The following is a 24,108-nucleotide window of genomic DNA, read 5'->3' as shown; positions in this document are numbered from 1 at the left end:
ACGGTATTGATAATACATGAAGAAAAGATTATACTGTCACCAAGGAAAAATTATATACATGGATAATAGCTTTGGTGGCTTGAAGTTGTGAAATATAAAGTTATTAGCCATATAATTCTCAACAACTCTATTCTCTTGACTTGTATTGTGTTAAAATTGTGAATATGAACTTTTGAGTTGAAAATGTGATGTTGTACATTGAAAAATATGTATTCGAGTCAAAGGCCATCAATTTGCAGGCAACCAACAACTTTGGGATTTGTATTAAATTATTGCATGTTGTTTGCTATGTGGTTGTCTTTATATTTAATGCAAACTGGAATACTTAATTTCCTTGCCAAGCATGACTATAGTGAGACTATGCTTGGATGGAAACGCGGACAGTGGATGTTGACTAAGCTGGTAGCTATGAATTTTGAAACCTTTGGATTTTTCATTATAAGGCTTGCATTACTTGCAAGTTGAATTTTGAAATTAAAACATAATAGTTCATTGACTATTATATTTTTTGAATTTTCTTAATCTCTAATTTGAGTTGTGCAGATTAAAAAGTGAGGCATGATTTGGATAGATTTGAATTACTTATGAAGTTTTCTTGCAAAAGAAAATTCATTGAGGACTATGAGAGTGGCGGGTTACTAGATTACTAGCCACTGAGAAGATTACAGAAATGATGGAAATTAATGTGGCTTTGCTTGATGTGAGCAAATATATGCCCATTCTATTTGCTCAATTTATGAGTATGACATAATTATTGTTTTTTGAATCTATTCTAACTTTATTTTGAGTTATGCAGACTAGCATTCACTGAAAAGTATGACTTGATGTGAAGGTACTTGAAATATTTTTTGATATTTCTGCAAAAGCAAAAATAACCATGGAGTTTTTTTCAGAATGGCTTCTAGTGCATCACTAGACTACTGGCCATAGAAAAAATTAAAAAAAATTACTTTTGAGTAAATATACGCCTACACTATTTGGCAAAAATATATGGATGAGAAATTTTCTCATCGAAGATTGGTTCCATGTATTTGGACCACTAAGAGATTATTTGAAAAAATTCGAGAATATCATATCTTTGTTATTTTATTTGTGTTGAAAAAATAAATCTCAAACTTGAGTCAAGGATATGATACACATCGAGGGGGATAAGACAAAAGTCTAATATATGTTAAAAATCACCTATGAGGATACAACCACCTAGGGACTGGAGATCCTAAGAACTAGGTCGGAGACAAACGAATCATAGAGTGATTTGGTTGATTAATATGCACTACTTTGATTATATTGTCTATCCCTATGATGTAAGTGCATTTGTGATCCTATGACGATAAGTGAGGTTGGGATTTTTATTCTCTTAATGAGTTCTATAGCCCTTATGGATGGGATGTCTAAGTCATAGGAGCATCCTTGATAGACTCACCTATATGAGTGTGGAAGTAAAGCCGCTTCCTATGAGAATTTGGGTTGGTTCTCTAGAGCACTCATGAAAACCGGGATAAAGCACAAGGTCATAAATGTGCTGGCTTATGAAACCTATTTTAGAACACTGAAAGGTTCATGCGTGTGATACGATTTCACGTGCCCTCAAGTAGTCATCGTTTAAAGGCTAAGTCCACTTTGACTCTAGCATGGGAATTGTTGAGCACTAAGTGAAGGTTTAAAGGCATTGCCACCTTCATTATGCATGAATTTTTAATCTTTGCCCTATTAAGTGTTAAGCTTTGAATATTATATTTTTATTAAAATAAGTGGGGGGTTGCTGGATATTTTAATAAAAAATATCACATAGTTATTTTGAATTCAAATTAAATAAATTACAAATTCTTTAAATAAATTTTTAGTTACAAATTGAAACATTTAAATGTGTAACTTATGGGATTTATGTCTTGCATTTGTAACTTATGTAATGATTAGGTTTAATGAATTCTTTTAGTAATTTTTTACCGTTATACAATGAATCTAGACTTCTCAATTTGTAACTGAAATATGAGGTGTTAATTCCTATCAATGTTGGTATTTTAATATTCCTAATTTCTTAGCCTATATATAAGGCATCTATCAACCAAACCAAATACATACTTTGCTATCTCTATACTACCTTCTATTTTTACTCCACTACTATAAGAGTTTATAGGGCAAAGAACAGTGTTAGTGTAAGGTTTCTGTCTTGCTCCAATAGTGTAGATTCGAGTAGACTACAGTGTGCAAAAGGTTGGGCTGTTGTATCCTGGAGGCGACGTGCTGAGACCTACTACACCGGAGGATACTCCGTAGGGGCGCGAATCGTCTTAAAGAGAGCGACCTAATCCGCACCTCAACCCATGCCAAATCAACATTTTTATGATACAAATTATTTGCATTTTTAATGCAAGATTAAGGTATGAATTTTTGTTAATTTATTTGTTAAATTTTATTAGAGAAATTATTGTGACTTGTATGATTTATTTTGGTCTAGAACCAACATGGAGAGGCCAACAGGTACAAAATTTTCAAGGAAAATGTGGAATATATCGAGTCATTCAACAAGGAAGGAACTAAGTCTTACAAGCTTGGCATTAACCAATTTGCTGATTTGACCAATGAGGAGTTTCGAACAACTAGCAACAAGTACAAGCAGTGGAGGGAATGTAAAGGAACCTTGTTCAGGTATGAAAATGTTAGTGCAGTTCCAGCTTCCATGGACTGGAGAAAGAAGGGTGCAGTCACAGGGATTAAGGACCAAGGCCAATGTGGTAAGCTAGAATAGCCATCATTTTTCGAATTACTCACGCACCATTAAACATTTCAGCAGTTTCCCTAGCTAACCCTCTTGAACACGAAATATTAGGTTGTTGCTGGGCATTTTCAGCAGTCGCAGCCATGGAAGGAATTCACCAGCTTAAAACTGGCAAGTTGATCTCCTTGTCTGAGCAAGAGCTTGTGGATTGTGACACTGCTGGTGAAGATCAAGGCTGCAATGGAGGTCTCATGGATGATGCATTTACCTTCATAATCAACAACAAAGGTCTTACTACTGAAGCCAATTATCCATATCAAGCAGTTGATGGAACTTGCAATACAAACAAAGAAGCTAAGCCTGCTGCCAAAATCACTGGATATGAAGATGTCCCTGCAAACAATGAGGCTGCACTTTTGAAGGCTGTGGCCAATCAACCTGTTTCAGTTGCCATTGATGCTAGTGGCAATGACTTCCAATTCTATTCAAGCGGCGTTTTCACTGGTGATTGTGGGACTGAATTTGACCATGGTGTGACAGCCGTCGGGTATGGTACAAGCTCTGATGGAACCAAATATTGGTTGGTTAAGAATTCTTGGGGAACTAGCTGGTGTGAGAATGGATACATCCTGATGCAAAGAGATATTGAAGCTAAAGAAGGCCTCTGTGGCATTGCGATGCAAGCTTCTTACCCTACTTCTTAATCACAGCTCAATTGGTGGAACGATTGATGAAGCTACCCTTGTACAAGAGCTATGCTTTGTCTGTAGACAACGGCTCTGTGCATTCTGATGTAATTGATTGCAGTATATATATACAGACAACAGCTCTGTGCAAACATTTACCTTTTCTACACATATAGAATTAATAGTTTCAAGGGTAGTTTAGTGGATTAATTGCCTCCCCAGCCTCCTATTTTTAAGAGCTTAATGTAGAGATTTTAATTACGTTAGCAACTACCAAATAAATAAGTAAATGCAATACAAGAAACCCTTAACCTTAAATATTTTCCAAGTGAAAAACATTTCTTGTGAAAAATATTTATGAGTGATCATAATTTTAATCACCGGCACTCATATATTGTGTACCTTAAACACTAATTAATTTAAATAAAACCATAAGAGGCAGCAAAAATGTTTGCCTACTTTCTAAATTGACATCAAGTCAAACCCAAGGAAGGCAATTAAAATGAAAAAAAAACTTGAATTTGGCTTGAAGATTGATAAGATTAGAGCCAAGATGACACATTCAAAAGTTGAGGATTTAACTAAGAACACGAGGAACTTAATTTCAAGGATTACTAATGGCATCATTTATACAAGTGTAAATGAGTCTAAGCAACCCAAACACTTCAAGGTTTAATTTTGTTTATTTATTTTAATATGTTTAGCAATACGTTCAAATTTGACATATTTGCTTATCAAAAAATTGAACTAAAATAACAATTAATCGAGTCAAGCTTGAATCAATTTATAGTAACTTGAGTTTTTTTACACATAAATTTCAAATTTTATGCTGACTGAATCAAGTTCAAGTTACATTTCAAATTTTACAGAGTACAAAATACTATTTATAATTAACTTGATTAGTTGGCAAACCAAACTCTTTTCTCATGGAGATCATTTTGAGAATCGAGTAATTTCATTTCTCTTTCAACCCTAGGAATTTACTCAAATAGACTAAAACTAAAAGAAAGTTAGGTACTTAATTCAGTCCCTGCGTGATATTTTGCTGCTCTAGTCCTTGCAAGTCGGCCTTAGTAACCACGGTGGCCCTTGCATGTTTCAGCGGTGGAGCCACATATAGTTGAGGGAGAACAATTGCACCCCCTCAATTTTGAGAAAATTATGTTTTAAGCTTAGAAAGTTCAGAAATTTCTAATATCGTTACTTATTTGCCCCTTCTAAAATTTTAAAAATTCCCTTTCCTATCATACAGAGCTCCCAAAAACAATTAAAAAATTATAATCATTACCCTTCACAAGAGTGTTAGACTTACAAAAAATGTTAATTCAAAGGTAATTTTCAATATAAATTTTAAGCACAATTTAAATTATAAAAGTATATTTACCATAGGAAAGTATAAATTTTTAAGATAGACATATTTATTGATTTTAAACTCTACTATTATCGTGCTATCGTAAATTGACGCCCTAACTCTAGGGTCCTGGTCCTGGCTCCGCCATTGGCATGCTCCGAACGGAACTCTAATGGAGACTTTATCAACTCCACAGAAATTGCTGCATGGGACATGAATTTCGAGGTCTTCGTCGTTACACTACAGTGCTGTCCTAATCCTTACACAAATTGCGGCGGCACTTGCATGTTCCGCGGGGAAGATTGAACTCCGATCGAAACTTCATCAACTTCTTCTGCAAGACTTGCCGCATAGACTTCATTGGCGAATCAGCTTGTTGGTTTACGCTACTTGAGGTCTTGGTCATTACAGGTCTTGGACGGCCATCAATTTTTGTCCTTACCCTTACCAATCGCCGAGCACATGAATGTTCCACGGGGAAGAATGAACTCCGACAGTTTATCAACTTCTCCGACTAGACTTGTGATAGAACGGTTATTTGGCGTATTTTGCACTACTATCTTGTCCTAATTTTGGCTATTCACGGTACTAAGAATTGGAATTTCACTCATATTCGATACTTGTGTGAATTGTAGGTGGTAGGCATGAAAAATGATCTTGCGGGATGAATTTCCAGAAGACTTACCGTTCCAAGGCGTGGCCACGCCTTGGAAGGTGGACGAAACCGAAAGACGGACCGTGGTCCACGTGAACCCGGAACGTGGGATCAGAACTCTGGAGACAACACTAGGCTTTGCACCAGACGTCTCCTTCTTTGACTCTTACTTGTGGGCGGCGGCTATAAAGCAGGATTCACAAAGAATCAAGACCTGAGCTTTTAATTCTCCTTTTCTACTTTTTGTCAGACGCTTTTTCCTGTTTCTTTCTTTTTTACCTTTGTTTCGCCTGCGGCTAGCGGCCAGACATTGAATATTTCTGCGGATTGCATCTGGGCTCTGTACAACGGAAACCCTTTTTCACTGTTTGCTTTTGACTCTTCTAAATTCCGTGAGATTCCTCTTGTGTTTTTCCAATTCTTCGGAAATCAATTGAATGTACTCAACTAAATCACGCGGGATTGACACGATGAGAAGCGGCTAATTTCCTCCTCTACCCAAAGGTTGACGCAAAGGCGCGGTCCATCATATCTGTGAGATCTAACCGAATCTTCATTATTTCCTCCAATTAATTGCTATTCGTGCGTTTCCTGAATTAATTGTTCATGGGTATTTGATTAATTGAATATCAACGGCCGGGTATTTGATTTAATTTAATAGCCTACTGCCACGTTAATTAAATAGAATCCGTAATTGTTCATTTAGTTAGCGCCCCGTGGTAACCACCATAATTGGCTTTATGATGGGGAAACGCAAGATCTAATTTAAATAAACCCTCTTAGCGTGTTTATTGGTTAGGGTTGGGTTCTTCTAGCTTTAATGCAATTGGGTAATTAAATTCCTACGGTCGTACCTAGGGTTGTTATCTGGTTAGAGAAGCAGTCAATGGTCGTACCTTGACTGTCGAAAAAGTAAGGAAGAGCTGGTTGTCAGAGCTTATTGATGGCTATAACCAACCTAGTGATAAATGGGTGAAATATCTTTGCATCGATGAGCATTTAATTGGACCGTGCCTGAGCAGTTGATCCTTTGGGTAGAACTTTTGTTAATTGCTATTTTCAGTGAATTGTGCTTTGCGAGTTAGTTTTGAATTTTGTTTGTTTTATTTTATTTTATTTGTGTGCTTCCCATTGAAAATCCCCCAATTCTGTTCTACTGATTTGGAAAGAAATAATTTCCTACCTGCTCCCTGTGGATTCGATTCTACTCACCGCTATATACAAAATTTGTAATTTTCTTGAGTAGGTATTTATTATTGTGCAGGTTCGGCACCTGTCAATTTTTGGCGCCGTTGCCGGGGAGTTGGCGTTTGGATTATTTGTTTCTTTTTAAATTCAGTTTTTATTTTATTTTATTCTTCTTGGTATTTTTGCTAGTTTATGCCCCGTTCTTCTCGCACAGGTGAATTGATATACGACGCTGAGGTTGAGAAGGCAGCGCGTAAGCGAAGGCAAGAGACCAAGAGACGAAAAGAAGGGCACTTATTTGCTGCAAACGAGTCAGCGGAAGACGAAGTAAGCATGGCCAACAACCAAACATTGAGGGAGCTGGCTACCCCGGAGCTGACTCACCAGCCCTTATGCATCACATTCCCCACTCTGGCTGAGAATACTGCTTTCGAACTGAAGTCGGGGCTGATTCACCTCTTACCTTCTTTCCATGGTCTCTCTGGTGAAGAACCCCACAAGCACGTTAAGGAGTTCGAGGTGGTTTGCTCTAGTATGAAACCTCCTGGGGTCACTGAAGAGCAAATTAGACTGAGAGCCTTTCCGTTCTCTCTCAAGGATGCAGCTAAAGATTGGCTGTATTACCTACCAGCAGGTAGCATTACCACATGGGCACAGTTGAAAAAGAAGTTTTTGGAGAAATTCTTCCCTGCATCCCGGGCTGCGAGTTTGAGGAAGGAAATCTGCAGCATTAAACAGTATCCCGGGGAGTCCTTGTATGACTATTGGGAAAGGTTTAACAAGTTGTGCACTAGATGCCCACAGCATCAAATTAGTGAACAACTGTTAATCCAATATTTCTATGAAGGACTCCAATCAACTGATAGGAGTATCATCGACGCTGCGAGTGGGGGAGCACTGGCAAATAAGACCCCGAGGGAAGCATGGCTGCTCATTGAAGCTATGGCAGAGAATTCTCAACAGTTTGGCTTCCGTGAGAGTAACCCTACCCGCAGGGTTAATGAGGTGGAGTCGACATCTATTCAGCAACAGTTGTCGGAGCTCACATCCGTTGTTCGACAATTAGCTGTGGGGAATGTGCCCCAAATGAAGGCCTGTGGAATCTGTACAAATATGGGTCACCCTACTGACTCATGCCCTATATTGCAAGAGAATGGGGCGGAACAAGTGAACATGGCTGGAGGCGTGCCCGCGCCTCATAGGCAATACGATCCATACTCCAACACGTACAATCCGGGCTGGAGGGACCATCCCAATCTCAGTTATGGGAACAGGCAACAAAATGCACTTCCAAATCGTCCACCAGGATTCCACCAGCCATGGCAACCAAAATCGCAACCCTCGTCCTCCAACCCAGGAAGTTCTCTAGAGGATCTAGTCAAAAACCTGGCCACGACTACTACCAACCTGGCTACGACTACCGCCCAACTCCAGCAAGAGACCAGGTCATTGACCACAAATATGGCTCAACTCCAGCAAGAAACTAGAGCCTTAACCATGAGCACCACTCAGTTCCAGCAGGACACAAAAGCAGGCATGAAGGATATGGAGGCTCGAATAAGCCAAATGGCAACTGCCATCAATCGCTTGGAGTCCCACGCTTATGGAAAGTTACCCTCACAACCTGAAGTAAATCCCAGGAATGTAAGTGCCATGACGCTGAGGAGTGGCAAGGAACTGGAAGGACCTAAAGTGGAAAGTTCAAAAAGCAAAAGTGAAGAGGAGATAGAGAAGGAAATTGAAGAGGAAGGGCGTATTCGCAAGGATCCTAAGGTAACCTTCACTTCTCCGCCCACTATTAAATCTAACTTACCTCCTTTTCCTTGCAGGTTGGAAAAGACAAAGAGGGCAGAGAAGGAAAAAGAAATCCTGGATGTGTTCCGCAAAGTTCAAGTAAACATCCCCCTCTTGGACGCGATCAAGCAGGTACCCAAGTACGCAAAGTTCTTGAAAGATTTGTGCGTTAACAAAAGAAAGCTAAGGGGTGATGAAAGAGTGATGGTGGGAGAGAATGTATCAGCTGTACTTCAGAGGAAACTCCCACCCAAATGCGGAGATCCAGGTATGTTTGCTATCCCCTGTAAGATTGGTCATTCTAGTATCAAAAATGCCATGATAGATTTAGGAGCTTCTATTAATGTGATGCCTAAATCAATCTATGATTCCCTAAATTTAGGACCTTTAAAAGAAACGGGGATAATAATTCAATTGGCTGATCGTACATGTGCTTATCCGGATGGGATAGTTGAGGATGTTTTAGTGCAAGTAGATGGATTAATTTTTCCTGCTGATTTTTATGTGCTTTACATGGATGATAGAAGTGCCCCAAATCCATCACCCATTATATTAGGAAGACCATTTTTGAGTACTGCCCAGACTAAAATTGATGTTAGTAAGGGTACTCTCACGATGGAATTTGATGGAGAAATAGTCCACTTTAGTATTTTTGATACAATGAAACATCCTGTTAACTCTCATTCTGTGTTCGCTATGTATACCACTAATCCCTCTGTGCAAGAATTTTCTAAGTTTGCTTATAGGGGTAAATTCAAGGTTGCTGCGAACAAGTCCTATAGGATGAAAGCAATTCATGAGGTAAAAATGGAGAGGAAATTTAGGAAAAAAGTTGCACTCAATGGCCATGTGGATCCTGGAGGAGGGCCACCAATTACAAGGAAAATTCAATTACATCCAGACTAAAGAGTGGTGCTATGTCTAGCCAAAGACATTAAAGAAAGGCGCTGCTTGGGAGGCAACCCAAGAATTACAATATTAGTTGTGATCATTTTTCCTTACTTTATGATTTCTCAGTTTTATTTTAATGTTTTGATGGTTTTTATGGTGTTGGACAGAAGAGTAGGGGTTCCAAGGCGTGCCCACGCCTTGCAAAAAAAAAAAAAAAAAAAAGAGAGTTCGTTTGGACATCATTTGGATGTTGTGGGCAGAAGAGTATGCTCTCCAAGGCGTGCCCACGCCTTCCAACCCCTCCGATAGCGAAAAAGTCAAAAAAAAAAAAAAAAAAAAAAACTTTGACCAAGACCCTACTCCCCTCACTTTTCTATCTTCTTTGACTAGTCTTGGACAATCTTCTTCCAATTTTTATTGCCTACGTTTCCAGACTTCTCCTCTTTGTTTTGGTCGAGCCTTCGCCGCCCACCTCGCACCGCCGTCGCCGCCGCTTGCCATCGCTGTCCGCCGCCCTCCGCCGCCCTGCGCGCTGCCCAGCCCATCGCGCGCGCTCCACAACGCCTCTCCAGCAGTCCGCCGCCGCTCGCGCGACCCACCAGATCTGTGGGTCACCCACGGCCAAGCAACTCCAGCGCGCGGCCACCAGCGCGAGCGAGCAATTCGCGCAGCCTTCGCGCGCCCCTGCTCCCTTCACCCCCTCGCGCCTCAGCCCGGCAGCGCGCGACCCAGCGCACGAGCTTCTCCCTTGCGCAGCCCAGCACCAGCAGCGCGCGACACCAGCAGCACTGCCTCGCCAGCCCCAGCTCTGCGCGCAGCCACCTGCAGTCTCCATCGCGCGCCGCAGCCAGCCTTCACCGCCCGAACAGCCGTGTGGCACTGCCCAGTCCAATTCAACTTGACTGAGCACTGAGCGTAGTAGTGGTACCCCTGCCTCTCTCTTGTGCATTGGACACTGAGGTCTTGGAGCTTTTATTGTTGAAATTTTGCTTTGTGATTGGGCTATTTGATGGATTGTCTGACGGGGGATTATATCTGCTTTCCATTGATTGTCTGTGGGGTCTGGTGAATCTGTTAGTTGGTATTTGTGGTCCGTGTCTCACTAATTGTTGACTATTATCAACTTTCATTGCAATTTGTGCTGTGTTGAACCTATTTTCTTTATTGTCGGCCACGTGACACCAGTGGGAGAGACCTTATATCTGCTTCCCTGTGATTATATACTTGAGAAATTTGTGGGCTCTAGTGAATTTGTTATTTGGAACACATGGTTGGTAGCTCACTGATTGTTGCCTCTTAGTGACTGATTTCTTGATTTGGGAGAAGTTGGTTCGGTCTTCTTTATTGTTGTCGGCTACTTGACAGCAGTGGGACATTGGTTGGTGTTTGTTGTCTGGTTGTTGTTTGGTGGGGTAATTGTGTCCCCTTTTGCTGTGAGCTGCTGAATACTTAGTAATTTCGGTGGACTGTGGTCTCCTATCTGTTTCTTGGTGGTTGGTTGGCTGTCTCTGAGCTTAACACCCAACTGTCAAGGATAGATGGCCGTTTTACGGCGCTCCAGGTTTTCGTCCGTATTCAGGCAGAGAATCAAACGGCTTTCTATGCTCATATTGGCTTCCAGCCGCCGCATCCGCCGCCTCCTTAGGCTCCAGTCGCACCTTTTCAGTAGTCAGGGAAGTTCTCGCTCCCTCTAGCCTTGCAAATTATTTTTCCAGGTTACATTGCGGACAATGTAGGTCTTAGGTGTGGGGGGAGTGGTTTCCATTAGTTCTTTTCCGTTAGTACTTTTCCATTAGTTCTTTGTCATTAGTTCTTTTTGCTTTGTTACTCTTTCAAAAAAAAAAAAAAAAATTAAAAGAAAAAAAAAGCATTGTAGTTAGTCGTCTTTTTGGTTATTTTTATGCTTGTTTGTGTTGGGGTATGTTGCTGTGATGAATGACATAATCAAAGTGAGTGGGTATGTGATCGTATATGATGGCTGTGCATTTTGTTTCCCTTGGCAATGTCATTGAATGTTGAGTATGCTGGAATTTACCCATTTTTGTAACTTTTGGGGAGCTTTTGAGCCTTACTTGAGCATATTATTCTTGTTTGCTCTATTTTGTTTGATTGAGTGGGTATCGCACATGGTATGAACATTCTAGAATTTGCTATTTTGTACATGTCAAGACCGCATTTTGATGAATTGAGTGCATTTGAAATGATAAGGGCATTTAGGATTTAACCCTCTTCAGCTATCTAAAAAATCAAGCCCTCATTTTATATCCCAATAGTGAACTAACTTGAGCTTCTGTCCTTCGTTTCTGGTTGATATCCGTGTTTGTTAACCCAAGACCTCTTTAAACTTTCTTGTTCATCCCTGTGTTGTCAAGGGATGTCTGAAATCCATCATTTGCGCAAAGCAAACGAATTTGGGGTTGAAAGTGCTGATAGATTAGGAGCTATATGATGCTATCTTTGTATAAAGGAGGGAAAATTGGAAAAAAAGCCACTGACCAGAGGACTTTGGCTTACAGGGCGTGCCCACGCCTTACAGGACTGTCCCTTGAAAAAAAAAAAACAAAAACAAAAACAAAAACAAAAAAAAAAGAGAGGAGATTTGATGAAGGGACCTCGTGACCAGAGGGCTATGGGCTACAAGGCGTGCCCACGCCTTGCGAGCATTATTCAAAAAAAAAAAAAAAAAAAAAAAAAAAAAAAAAAGAGATAGACAGAGAAAAAATTGGGGGCACTTGCACAATGGGCACAGCAAATGAAAACTGCCTTGTTTGTGAAACCCCTCCGATAAAGCACTGTGGTTATTGGTGAGTTTCGGACATTCTCTTGATACTTTACCCCATTTCTACACCTTCTTAACCCGCCTTTCACCCGAAACCCCATTACAACCCTATTAAAGTCCCTTTGATTTATGTGTTTAGTTTACTTTTAAGGGGTGGAGATGTGATAAATGTGCAAGCCTATGGTAATGGCATTCCGTGATGTTGAATTGAGCGTTCCTAGTATTCGTATATACTCTTTGAATTACAACATGTCCGGTGTGTTCTACTTTTGGTGATATTGTCAGGGACCCTAGATGCTTGTGTTAGTATAGACTATTACATGACCTCTGCTCTCTTGGTTGTACTTCTGAGCTCCGAAATGCTTGAGGGCAAGCATTGTCTAGGTGTGGGGAGATTTGATAGAACGGTTATTTGGCGTATTTTGCACTACTATCTTGTCCTAATTTTGGCTATTCACGGTACTAAGAATTGGAATTTCACTCATATTCGATACTTGTGTGAATTGTAGGTGGTAGGCATGAAAAATGATCTTGCGGGATGAATTTCCAGAAGACTTACCGTTCCAAGGCGTGGCCACGCCTTGGAAGGTGGACGAAACCGAAAGACGGACCGTGGTCCACGTGAACCCGGAACGTGGGATCAGAACTCTGGAGACAACACTAGGCTTTGCACCAGACGTCTCCTTCTTTGACTCTTACTTGTGGGCGGCGGCTATAAAGCAGGATTCACAAAGAATCAAGACCTGAGCTTTTAATTCTCCTTTTCTACTTTTTGTCAGACGCTTTTTCCTGTTTCTTTCTTTTTTACCTTTGTTTCGCCTGCGGCTAGCGGCCAGACATTGAATATTTCTGCGGATTGCATCTGGGCTCTGTACAACGGAAACCCTTTTTCACTGTTTGCTTTTGACTCTTCTAAATTCCGTGAGATTCCTCTTGTGTTTTTCCAATTCTTCGGAAATCAATTGAATGTACTCAACTAAATCACGCGGGATTGACACGATGAGAAGCGGCTAATTTCCTCCTCTACCCAAAGGTTGACGCAAAGGCGCGGTCCATCATATCTGTGAGATCTAACCGAATCTTCATTATTTCCTCCAATTAATTGCTATTCGTGCGTTTCCTGAATTAATTGTTCATGGGTATTTGATTAATTGAATATCAACGGCCGGGTATTTGATTTAATTTAATAGCCTACTGCCACGTTAATTAAATAGAATCCGTAATTGTTCATTTAGTTAGCGCCCCGTGGTAACCACCATAATTGGCTTTATGATGGGGAAACGCAAGATCTAATTTAAATAAACCCTCTTAGCGTGTTTATTGGTTAGGGTTGGGTTCTTCTAGCTTTAATGCAATTGGGTAATTAAATTCCTACGGTCGTACCTAGGGTTGTTATCTGGTTAGAGAAGCAGTCAATGGTCGTACCTTGACTGTCGAAAAAGTAAGGAAGAGCTGGTTGTCAGACCTTATTGATGGCTATAACCAACCTAGTGATAAATGGGTGAAATATCTTTGCATCGATGAGCATTTAATTGGACCGTGCCTGAGCAGTTGATCCTTTGGGTAGAACTTTTGTTAATTGCTATTTTCAGTGAATTGTGCTTTGCGAGTTAGTTTTGAATTTTGTTTGTTTTATTTTATTTTATTTGTGTGCTTCCCATTGAAAATCCCCCAATTCTGTTCTACTGATTTGGAAAGAAATAATTTCCTACCTGCTCCCTGTGGATTCGATTCTACTCACCGCTATATACAAAATTTGTAATTTTCTTGAGTAGGTATTTATTATTGTGCAGGTTCGGCACCTGTCAACTTGCTGCGTAGACTTCGATGGCATTTCTTGTTTCACACTGATGTCACGATATTTACAGCAGCCGCCAATTTCTTCAGTTCTAGATACCAATAGTGGAGAACTTGCAGGTTCCCACTGGGACGGAAGAATGATCTCCAATGGCGAAATCTTCTTGGTTACGCGCTACGTTTACCTGAGGTCTTGTGTCTTTATAGGCAAACCGGAAGATTATCTTCTGATCTATAAATTCGAGCAATGCCTGATAGCAGAGAATTAATTGAGAAATCTGCAATTGTTATGCTTACTTTTCTTAGGTTATTTCTGGTAATTATTTCAATTTGACCTAACCATTGCTAAAAATTTTGACTAAGTTACATCAAGGCCTATCTGCACATGCTTTTATTTAGTTTAGTTTCCCTTCAATGATCACCAACTAAAGTGATTCACCAGCTAAACTAAAGTGATTCTGGGATGTGCTGATGCACCACTATCTATACTGGGATGTATAGCAGCACATTACAAAAAATAGAATGGGAGCGCAATGTGTCCAGTTTAAAGTTGCAACGTGAATTTAAATAATGAGTTAGGGGTACAAAGTGAAATTTGATCAAGTGACTATTCAGTGCGTAATGCATACGAAATAAATTCTATAATTCTTTTTAACAATGTTAACTAAAATATGATCACCCTGAAAGTATATGCAAGAATGTGTCCAAGATCGAAATGAGGATGCAAATTGAGAATCAATCATAGGTGTAAAATGCAATTAGTCCATAGAAAACTTAAAAGATGGATGGTTTAATCAAAATATCACTGTTAAACAGTTTGTTAAGTTCCAGTGCCTAATTTTAGTTAATATATCTGTCATAATGCTTCATTAATTTAGCCAGAAAGATGAACTGCCCTTTTTTTAACGTTCTTCTGGATCGGTCGACTTTTAGTTCAATATATTCTTCTGCTTAGACAAATACTTCCTACGTCTGCCCCAAAACCAACGCTCACGCATGCCAACCGATCTTCTGATTGCCGGTCAATCTTGGGCATAATTTTCCCAGAGTTTCTAGGACCAAAACGATGGAAATTCAGTCATAATTAACTTAGCTTTCCGAACTGAAATCTATAAATAGCTAGGTGGTATTCTGAATGGAAGCAGTGTGGCTTCCCATTAACATCTTTCGCACCATAATTTATTGGCTTTATACTTTCAGATTCTTTCATTCACTTGTTTCTTTGAGCTCTTAATCAAACAATGGCTTGGACATTCAATTCTATGCTGATTACTGCCGCATTCTTACTGCTGGCGATGTTGGCTTCTCAGGCTACGGCCCGGAGCTTGCATGAAGCCTCATTGACTGAAAAGCACGAGCAGTGGATGGTTGAACACGGACGGGTTTACAAGGATGAGGCAGAGAAGGCAAAGCGATTCAAGATTTTCAAGGAAACTGTGGAGTACATTGAGGCCTTCAACAAGGCTGGGAACAAGTCTTACGTGCTGGGCATTAACCGATTTTCTGACCTGACAAACGAAGAGTTCCTATCAGCCAGCACTGGGTACAACTACAAACCAAGGAAAGACGTATCTCAAGGAACTTCATTCAGGTATGCAGATGTCAGTGACGCTCCGCCTTCCATGAACTGGAGACAGAAAGGTGCTGTCACTGGAGTCAAGGACCAGGCAGCTTGTGGTAAGTCTGATATTTGACCATCATTAGTATATGCTTTCCATGCCAAAATGTCTATATGAAGTTGGGCTAATCAGGATGAAAAACCCTTTTGGATAATGAAAATGCAGGATGTTGTTGGGCTTTTTCAACTGTTGCAGCCGTAGAAGGAATTCATAAACTCAAAGCCGGTGAGCTAATCTCGCTGTCTGAGCAACAGCTTGTTGACTGTGATACTAGTAGTAATCATGGCTGCAGTGGAGGTCGCATGGATAGTGCATTTAATTTCATTGCTAGCAATGGCATCGCCACTGAATCCGAGTACCCATATCAAGGAGCTGATGGCACTTGCAATAACGACCAAGGAGCTGTCCAGATCACAGGTTATGAAGATGTCCCTCAGAATAACGAGGATGCTCTTCTGCAGGCCGTGTCTAAACAACCCGTATCAGTTGGCATTGAAGGCAGCGGCATGGACTTCAAAAACTATAAAAGCGGCGTTTTCTCCGGCGATTGTGGGAATAACTTGGACCATGCCGTGACACTAGTTGGATACGGTACAAGTGAGGATGGAACCAAGTATTGGTTGGCTAAGAATTCCTGGGGAACTAGCTGGGGTGAGGATGGGTACATGCGCCTTCAGAGAGACACTGGTGCTCCAGAAGGCCTTTGTGGCATCGCCAGCCAGGCTTCTTATCCCACTGCTTAGAATAGTTTAAATGTTGAAATAATTGCTGGTGCTTCATTAATTAGAAAGCAATTCTGCTTTTTCTATATATCACGGTCTGATGTTATAAGCATGAAACTAGCATCTTGTGATGCAGTGCCTTTTATTACGTATCTCATATAGCCTTTATCAGCTCAACATGTATTGTTTCTTGTTTTTGCCAGAATAAATGATGTTTGGTCTCTTTAGTGAAGTATGATCTTCTTCTTTATTTATTATTTTTTTTTGGAGGAATAGTCTTTTTTTTTTGTGCTGCGCGCCCATATATGCTGAGAAAAGAAATATTACCAGTCTAACTGGAAAGGAAGAATTAGTAATATTTGCGTGAACTTGTAATTCATTTTTGGTAATGAATTATGCACTCCACTTTTAACTTTATACATTCCCCCTTTTTGAGGTTTATCATGTGAAAATGCTAAAAGTTTAATGAGTTCTAGTACCTCAAATTTTCATACCAAAAAAATAGTATAGTTCAAGAGGTACTTGCATTTTTTCTTTGTGGCCTGGTCGACATGCCATCGGGATCAACCTCATAAACTTTAATTAACTGATTATACATTCCTCAGCTCTGGTGGACATTGATATTTTGTCATCCTTTTCCTATCAAATTTGTTGAAATATCCGTAGCCATTTAGTTCACGTCTTTTTTCATCTAAGGAATTGACTTTTAAGTGGCAAAAACAATTAGCAGATGCTGTTATATATATTTTTTATTCTCTATATATAGATCTATTGTAAAAGCAGGATATGCTCTGCTATGTATATTTCCTCTTATTGAATATCATAAACCAGTTGCCCCTCCTGGGCAGCTCGTTTAGTCACGACAGCTTCTAAGCAGTCGTTGTCCATCTCCCCCACCAGAGATCGAGTCCCAGGGTTAACGTGTTCGAGGGGACGGGGCCTCTCCTCTCGAGTCGGGGGGATTAGTCGGGTTCGGTTTACCCGGTGACCCGGATACCCCTCCGTCTGGAAAAAAAAAAGAAAAAAAAAAGAATATCATAAAGCAGTTGTTCCCATGTCACACTCTCGACCACTAAGTGATGGTTCACTTAAAGACTCACGAATCCTCTACTAAGCAATCGGATAAGAAGCATACATGGTAATGTATCCATGCTCACCCCAGTGCGTTCCCCAGGAATTCTCAAGTAACCAATAATCGCGTATATATACGTCACCAGAGTTGGCGCTTAAGGACTCTCTAGACTATCCTAAGAAAATCCTTTGATCAATACCGCGTTACTCACGTGTATGTAAGTCTAGACAAGGACTCGATACAATTGTGCTTTATACGGTTCCATCCAGTCATTGTACATGTTTAAATTTTTTATGTACTAATGTATCATAATATTGTATTGAATATATGTCAAATATTTTATTTATATATATCACTTTTATCTTGAATACAATGATATAATGTAATTGTATACCAAATAATGTAAAAAGTACAACAACTAAATTGAATCGCACTAGTCCTGAACCGTACGGGCCCCTCTCTACATAAGCCACTAGAGTTGGTGCTTAAGAGTACAACCACATAAATAAATACCTAAAAAACTTCTCAACTTAGATAGAAAACTATCCAAAACTTGACACTAATAAAACAATAAGAAATTAGATAAAAATCTCCAAAGCTTTGGTTTATTTTGTTAGCATAGTTGTACTTCAACTAAGGATTCATTTTTTATACACTGATAGTGCAGTGATTTTTTTTTAATAATAACAGCTATAGATGTATCAACACATGTGCATTATTGAATTTCAAATTTGAATTCGTGTTATATGGCATGTTTAAAATTTGCTAGTATGAAAAAAATTGTACACTAACAATGTATCAAAAACTTACTTTTTAACTAATATGTTCTTGAAGTTTTCCTTGCCTTGAAAAAAAAAATTAGCAAGAAGGGTGAATATGCTAGCATGAAAAAAATTATACACTGACAATGTATAGAAAACTTACTCTTTAACTATAATATGTTCTTTAATTTTTCCCTACCTTGAGATCAAGTAGCAAGAAGGGTGAAACTAATATATATACACACACACACACACACATTCACTAACAATGTATAAAAAACTTAGGCCCTATTTGATAATGCAATTCATCACTTAAATTTAATGGATTCAGATCTTAACATGTTTAGATCGATGCATTTGATAATAAAAAAACACATGAATTAATTAAATAGTACTGAATTTTCTAACCAAAATTTGCTCTAAACAATAAGTGATAAGTTATTTACTTTATCATTTAATGTAATATATACTCCAATATATCAAATTTAGCACTTAACAATCCAGTAACTTAATAGATTCAGATTCCAGTTTTATCAAACACACCCTTACACTTTAACTAATATGTTCTTGAATTTTTCCCTCCCTTAAAAAAATTACCAAGAAGGATCATTTAATGGATTCAGATTTCAATTTTATCAAACGTAATCCTACTCTTTAAAACAAATATGTTTTTGAATTTTTCCCTACCTTATAAAATAATTAGCAAGAAGGTGAGGTTTATAAAGTATGAAGGAAATAGAGGGATTTGAACCGAAGACCTTAATTGTTAGAGAATTAACCAAGGTCTCTTTGGTCATTAGACCAAGGTCTCTTTGGTTTAAAAATTATTTTAACCATTATCATTGGTAATTATCATTTAACATTATCTTTCATGTAAATTACGTCAAACAGACAAATACGGCAAGGAAAATAACTCTGATCTTGACATTATAACAGCGGAAAAGGAGAAAATTCCTGAAGCTTCGTTATATCTAAATCAAGTTTTAGTCCAATGGGGAACACCCCCCCTCCTTTCCAAAGTTTAGAACACTTGGAGCAAATGGAAAAAATTTAAAAAGAAAAAAGATTCTTGATGGAATCTATTTCAATACCATTTAACATGGCAAGGGACAGAAAAAAGTACATAAAAAATCCTTTTTCATCCAATTTATCGCCCACCTACCTTAAGCTCCAAAAGGAATTAGGAAAACGACATGCAACCAAAAGCCCAAAAGGAGACATAACTGAAACATTTCTTCCAAGTTCCAAATTAATCCTTCCTTCTGGAGTTCCAAATTCCTTTGTGTTGTTTCATTTTTTTGGCTAGTTAGATGTCACAACATATATGATTGACATAATGATAAAGATTGCAACAATAATATGAGAAACGCGCAAAACATTCGTATACACAGACACAGCAGACACAACCTTGATCTTAGGCAGTAGGGTAAGAAGCTTGCATGGCAATGCCACAGAGACCTTCTTTGGCTTCAATGTCTCTCTGCATCAGGATGTATCCACTCTCACCCCAGCTAGTTCCCCAACAATTCTTGACCAACCAATATTTGGTTCCATCAGAGCTTGTACCATATCCAACTGGTGTCACACCATGGTCTAGTTCAGTTCCACAATCCCCGGTGAAAACGCCGCTTGAATAGAATTGGAAGGCAGAGCCACTAGCATCAATGGCAACTGATACAGGTTGGTTGGCTACAGCCTTCAAAGTGCAGCCTCATTGTTTGCAGGGACATCTTCATATCCAGTGATTTTGGCAGCGGAGCTAGCTTCTTTGTTAGTATTGCAAGTTCCATCGACAGCTTGATATGGATAATTGGCTTCAGTAGTGAGACCGTTGTTTTTAATTATGAAGGTAAATGCATCATCCATGAGACCTCCATTGCAGCCTTGATCTTCACCAGCAGTGTCACAATCCACTAGCTCTTGCTCAGACAATGAGATCAATTTACCAGTTTTGAGCGGGTGAATCCCTTCTAAAGCTGCAACAGCTGAAAATGCCCAACAACATCCTGCATTTTTCTATATATCACGGTCTGATGTTATAAGCATGAAACTAGCATCTTGTGATGCAGTGCCTTTTATTACGTGTCTCATATAGCCTTTATCAGCTCAACATGTATTGTTTCTTGTTTTTCCCAGAATAAATGATGTTTGGTCTCTTTAGCGAAGTATAATCTTCTTCTTTATTTATTATTTTTTTTGGAGGAATAGTCTTTTTTTTTTTGTGCTGCCCATATATGCTGAGAAAAGAAATATTACCAGTCTAACTGGAAAGGAAGAATTAGTGATATTTGCGTGAACTTGTAATTCATTTTTGGCAATGAATTATGCACTCCACTTTTAACTTTATACATTCCCCCTTTTTGAGGTTTATCATGTGAAAATGCTAAAAGTCTAATGAGTTCTTGTACCTCAAATTTTCATACCAAAAAAATAGTATAGTTTAAGAGGTACTTGCATTTTAGTCTTTGTGGCCTGGTCGACATGCCATCGGGATCAACCTCATAAACTTTAATTAACTGATTATACATTCCTCAGCTCTGGTGGACATTGATATTTTGTCATCCTTTTCCTATCAAATTTGTTGAAATATCCGTAGCCATTTAGTTCACATGTCTTTTTTCATCTAAGGAATTGACTTTTAAGTGGCAAAAACAATTAGCAGATGTTGTTATATATATTTTTTGTTCTCTATATATAGATCTATTGTAAAAGCAGGATATGCTCTGTTATGTATATTTCCTCTTATTGAATATCATAAACCAGTTGCCCCTCCTGGGCAGCTCATTTGGTCACGACAGCTCCTAAGCAGTCGTTGTCCATCTCCCCCACCAGGGATTGAGTCCCAGGATTAATGTGCTCGAGGGAACGGGGCCTCTCCTCTCGGGTCGGGGGATTAGTCGGGTTCAGTTTACCCCGTGACCCGGATACCCCTCCTTCTGGAAAAAAAAAGAATATCATAAACCAGTTGTTCCCATGTCACACTCTCGACCATTAAGTGATGGTTCACTTAAAGACTCACGAATCCTCTACTAAGCAATCAGATAAGAAGCATACATGGTAATGTATCCATGCTCACCCCAGTGCGTTCCCCAGGAATTCTCCAGTAACCAATAATCGCGTATATATACGTCACCAGAGTTGGCGCTTAAGGACTCTCTAGACTATCCTAAGAAAATACTTTGATCAATACCGCGTTACTCACGTGTATGTAAGTCTAGACAAGGACTCGATACAATTGTGCTTTATACGGTTCCTTCCAGTCATTGTACATGTTTAAATTTTTTATGTACTAATATATCATAATATTGTATTGAATATATGTCAAATATTATATATATATATCACTTTTATCTTGAATACAATGATAGAATGTAATTGTGATGAGCAACTCTAGGGGAAAACCCTCCTAGAACCTCCCAACCTTGTAATTATCAGAGTTGGATCTTTTCTCCCAACAGAAATTGAACTCGATTGTTCTCATGAGCTCAAGATCTCTGACACACAAACATAATCAGCAACCTTAAGCAAATAAGGATGGATGAAGCGACACCACGATTAGGGAACAAGTTAATCGATAAAGTCTGATTTGAATCCTAAGCTATGAACTCAAGAATTCAAGAGTAAGTTCGATTAAGAACTTGAAGGAAAATTCCTCACGATTTCTGGTTGTAATAATCTCTCCTTTCGCTCATACAATAGGTGCCTTTTATAGGCTAAAACTAGGGCAAATCCGGCCCACATAAACCTGGAATAGGAATTTGGTCCGCATAAAGAGCCAGCTCTTTAAGGCTTCCCGATAAGGCCCAATAAGTAATAAAATACTCAACGACTAACAACTACTAAACTAGGCAGTCTTAAGACAACTACCAACTAAGCTAACAAGTATGAGATCATTCTTTCACTTCAAACGTACAAGTGAACAAGGTAACTTTATGGTCCATCAAATATTCAAACTTAGCTTGCTCCTTGCTTGTATGGTGAATGATCAAGGCTCATAAAGTTTCCTTCACCTTCTTGGATCTTGATCCTGTCATCGGACCACCAATGTTGACCAAAGGATCCTTGACCCAAGATTGAAGTTGTTGCACACCCGTATCCGCATCATTCCCTCTCTCCTCGAAAGGATTCGTTCTCGAATCTTCAAAGTCTGTATCAAAGTCAAAAGGGGATAGGTCAGACACATTAAAAGATGCGCTTATGCCATACTCACTTGGGGGTTCCAATTTGTAAGCATTGTCGTTTATCCTCTCTAGTACATGAAAAGGTCCATCTCCTCTTGGATGTAACTTAATCCGTCGAGATGCTGGAAACCTTTCCTTCCTCATGTGCACCCAAACCCAATCACCGGGTTCGAATACAACATATTTTCTACCCTTATTCGCATGTTGTGTATATTGCGCATTTTTCTTCTCAATTTGAGCTCGAACTCTCTCATGCAAGGTCTGAACAGCCACTGTCTTTTTGACACCATCTGTGCTTAAACTCTCATTAACAGGAATAGGTGATAAATCTAGAGGGGTTAGCGGTTGAAACCCATAAACAATTTCAAAAGGAGAATGATTAGTAGTAGAATGAGTGGTTCGGTTATATGCAAACTCGGCAATAGGAAAACATTCTTCCCGCTTCTTCAAATTCTTTTGAACAATGGCTCGAAATAAAGCACCAAGGGTTCGATTGGTTACCTTAGTCTGACCATCCGTTTGGGGATGACTAGAAGTAGAAAACAACAACTTAGTTCCCAACTTTCCCTAAAGTGATTTCCAGAAATAGCTTAAGAATTTCACATCCCTATCACTTACAATAGTACGCGGTACTCCATGCAATCTAACCACATCCTTGAAGAATAAATCAGCAACATGGCGCGCATAATTTGTTTTCTTACAAGGGATAAAATGAGTCATTTTAGAAAATCTATCCACTACAACAAAGATACTATCCATACCTCTAGAAGATCTTGGTAAACCAAGTACAAAATCCATGGATAAGTCTGTCCAATGAGCATGAGGTACGGGTAGAGGAGTATACAATCCATGAGGGTTACTCCTTGACTTTGCCTGCTTACACTTTAAACACTTATCACAAATATTAGCAATGTCACGCCTCATTTTAGGCCAATAGAAGTGTTTATGCAAAATGTCAAGAGTTTTATCAATACCGAAATGTCCCATCAACCCTCCGCCATGGGCTTCTCTAATAAGTAATTCCCTAAGTGAACAGTTGGGAATACATAGCCGATTTTCTTTGAACAAGAAGCCTTCATGCCTATAGAACTTTTGAAATGCAGCATGTTTACAAGCTTGAAACACATTAGAAAAATCGTCATCATGTGCATACAAGTCTTTAATGTGTTCAAAACCAAGTAACTTAGTGCTCATGTTAGTGATCAAAATATACCTTCTAGACAATGCATCCGCAAGGACATTATCTTTCCCCTTCTTATACTTAATGATATATGGAAAGGAATCAATAAATGCAATCCATTTCGCATGTCTTTTATGCAACTTACCCTGCCCCTTAAGGAATTTAATTGATTCATGATCAGTATGTATCACAAATTCCTTAGGCATAAGATAATGCTGCCAGACTTCAAGAGCACGCACAACAGCATACAATTCTTTATCATAAGTAGGGTAATTAAGAGCTTCCCCACTCAACTTCTCATTGAAAAATGCCAACGGCCTATTATTTTGATGTAAGACAGCCCCTATGCCAATCCCACTAGCATCACATTCAACTTCAAACGTCAGATCAAAATTAGGCAAAGCAAGAATAGGTGCTGAAATTAACAAATTCTTAAGCTTATTAAACGACTCTTCTTGCTCATTTTTCCATTGAAACCCCACATTCTTTTTAATTATCTTATTCAAATGTGCTGCAATAGTACTAAAGTCTTTAACAAATCTCCTATAGAAACTTGCAAGACCATGAAAAGACTTTACCTGAGATACATTGGTTGGAGTCGGCCACTCCAGGATGGCCTTTACCTTGGCGGGATCAACACTTATTCCATTTGCACCAACAATATATCCAAGAAAGTTAACTTCAGGAGTGCAAAAGACACATTTTTTCATGTT

General features: G+C 39.2%; 2 protein-coding genes across 2 annotated transcripts; both read left to right on the top strand.

Moving 5' to 3' along the window:
* Positions 1-1,486: 1,486 nt before the first annotated feature.
* Positions 1,487-3,577, top strand: LOC113695528 (senescence-specific cysteine protease SAG39-like). Its single transcript, XM_072056037.1, has 4 exons — positions 1,487-1,556; positions 2,188-2,273; positions 2,459-2,735; positions 2,831-3,577. Exons 1-4 carry the CDS (start codon positions 1,487-1,489, stop codon positions 3,421-3,423), a joined length of 1,026 nt encoding a protein of 341 aa, XP_071912138.1. The 3' UTR covers positions 3,424-3,577.
* Positions 3,578-15,016: 11,439 nt separating this feature from the next.
* On the top strand, positions 15,017-16,433 carry LOC113695527 (senescence-specific cysteine protease SAG39-like). Its single transcript, XM_027214653.2, has 2 exons — positions 15,017-15,537; positions 15,645-16,433. Exons 1-2 carry the CDS (start codon positions 15,102-15,104, stop codon positions 16,220-16,222), a joined length of 1,014 nt encoding a protein of 337 aa, XP_027070454.1. The 5' UTR covers positions 15,017-15,101; the 3' UTR covers positions 16,223-16,433.
* The last annotated feature ends 7,675 nt before the right edge of the window (positions 16,434-24,108 follow it).

This window comes from Coffea arabica, chromosome 6e, assembly GCF_036785885.1.
Source record: "Coffea arabica cultivar ET-39 chromosome 6e, Coffea Arabica ET-39 HiFi, whole genome shotgun sequence".
In the NCBI taxonomy this organism is placed as follows: Eukaryota; Viridiplantae; Streptophyta; class Magnoliopsida; order Gentianales; family Rubiaceae; genus Coffea; species Coffea arabica.
Note: the sequence above shows the minus strand (reverse complement) of the source record. Positions and strands in the feature narration are given on the sequence as shown.

Bases quoted from the DNA above. Each gene is read 5' to 3' on its own strand.
- LOC113695528 (XM_072056037.1), top strand. From the start codon at position 1,487: ATGAAAACCGGGATAAAGCACAAGGTCATAAATGTGCTGGCTTATGAA. The intron at 1,557-2,187 runs GTTCATGCGTGT...CCAATAGTGTAG, and splicing joins CTATTTTAGAACACTGAAAG to ATTCGAGTAGACTACAGTGT. The intron at 2,274-2,458 runs GTAGGGGCGCGA...ATTTTGGTCTAG, and splicing joins ACTACACCGGAGGATACTCC to AACCAACATGGAGAGGCCAA.
- LOC113695527 (XM_027214653.2), top strand. From the start codon at position 15,102: ATGGCTTGGACATTCAATTCTATGCTGATTACTGCCGCATTCTTACTG. The intron at 15,538-15,644 runs GTAAGTCTGATA...ATGAAAATGCAG, and splicing joins CAAGGACCAGGCAGCTTGTG to GATGTTGTTGGGCTTTTTCA.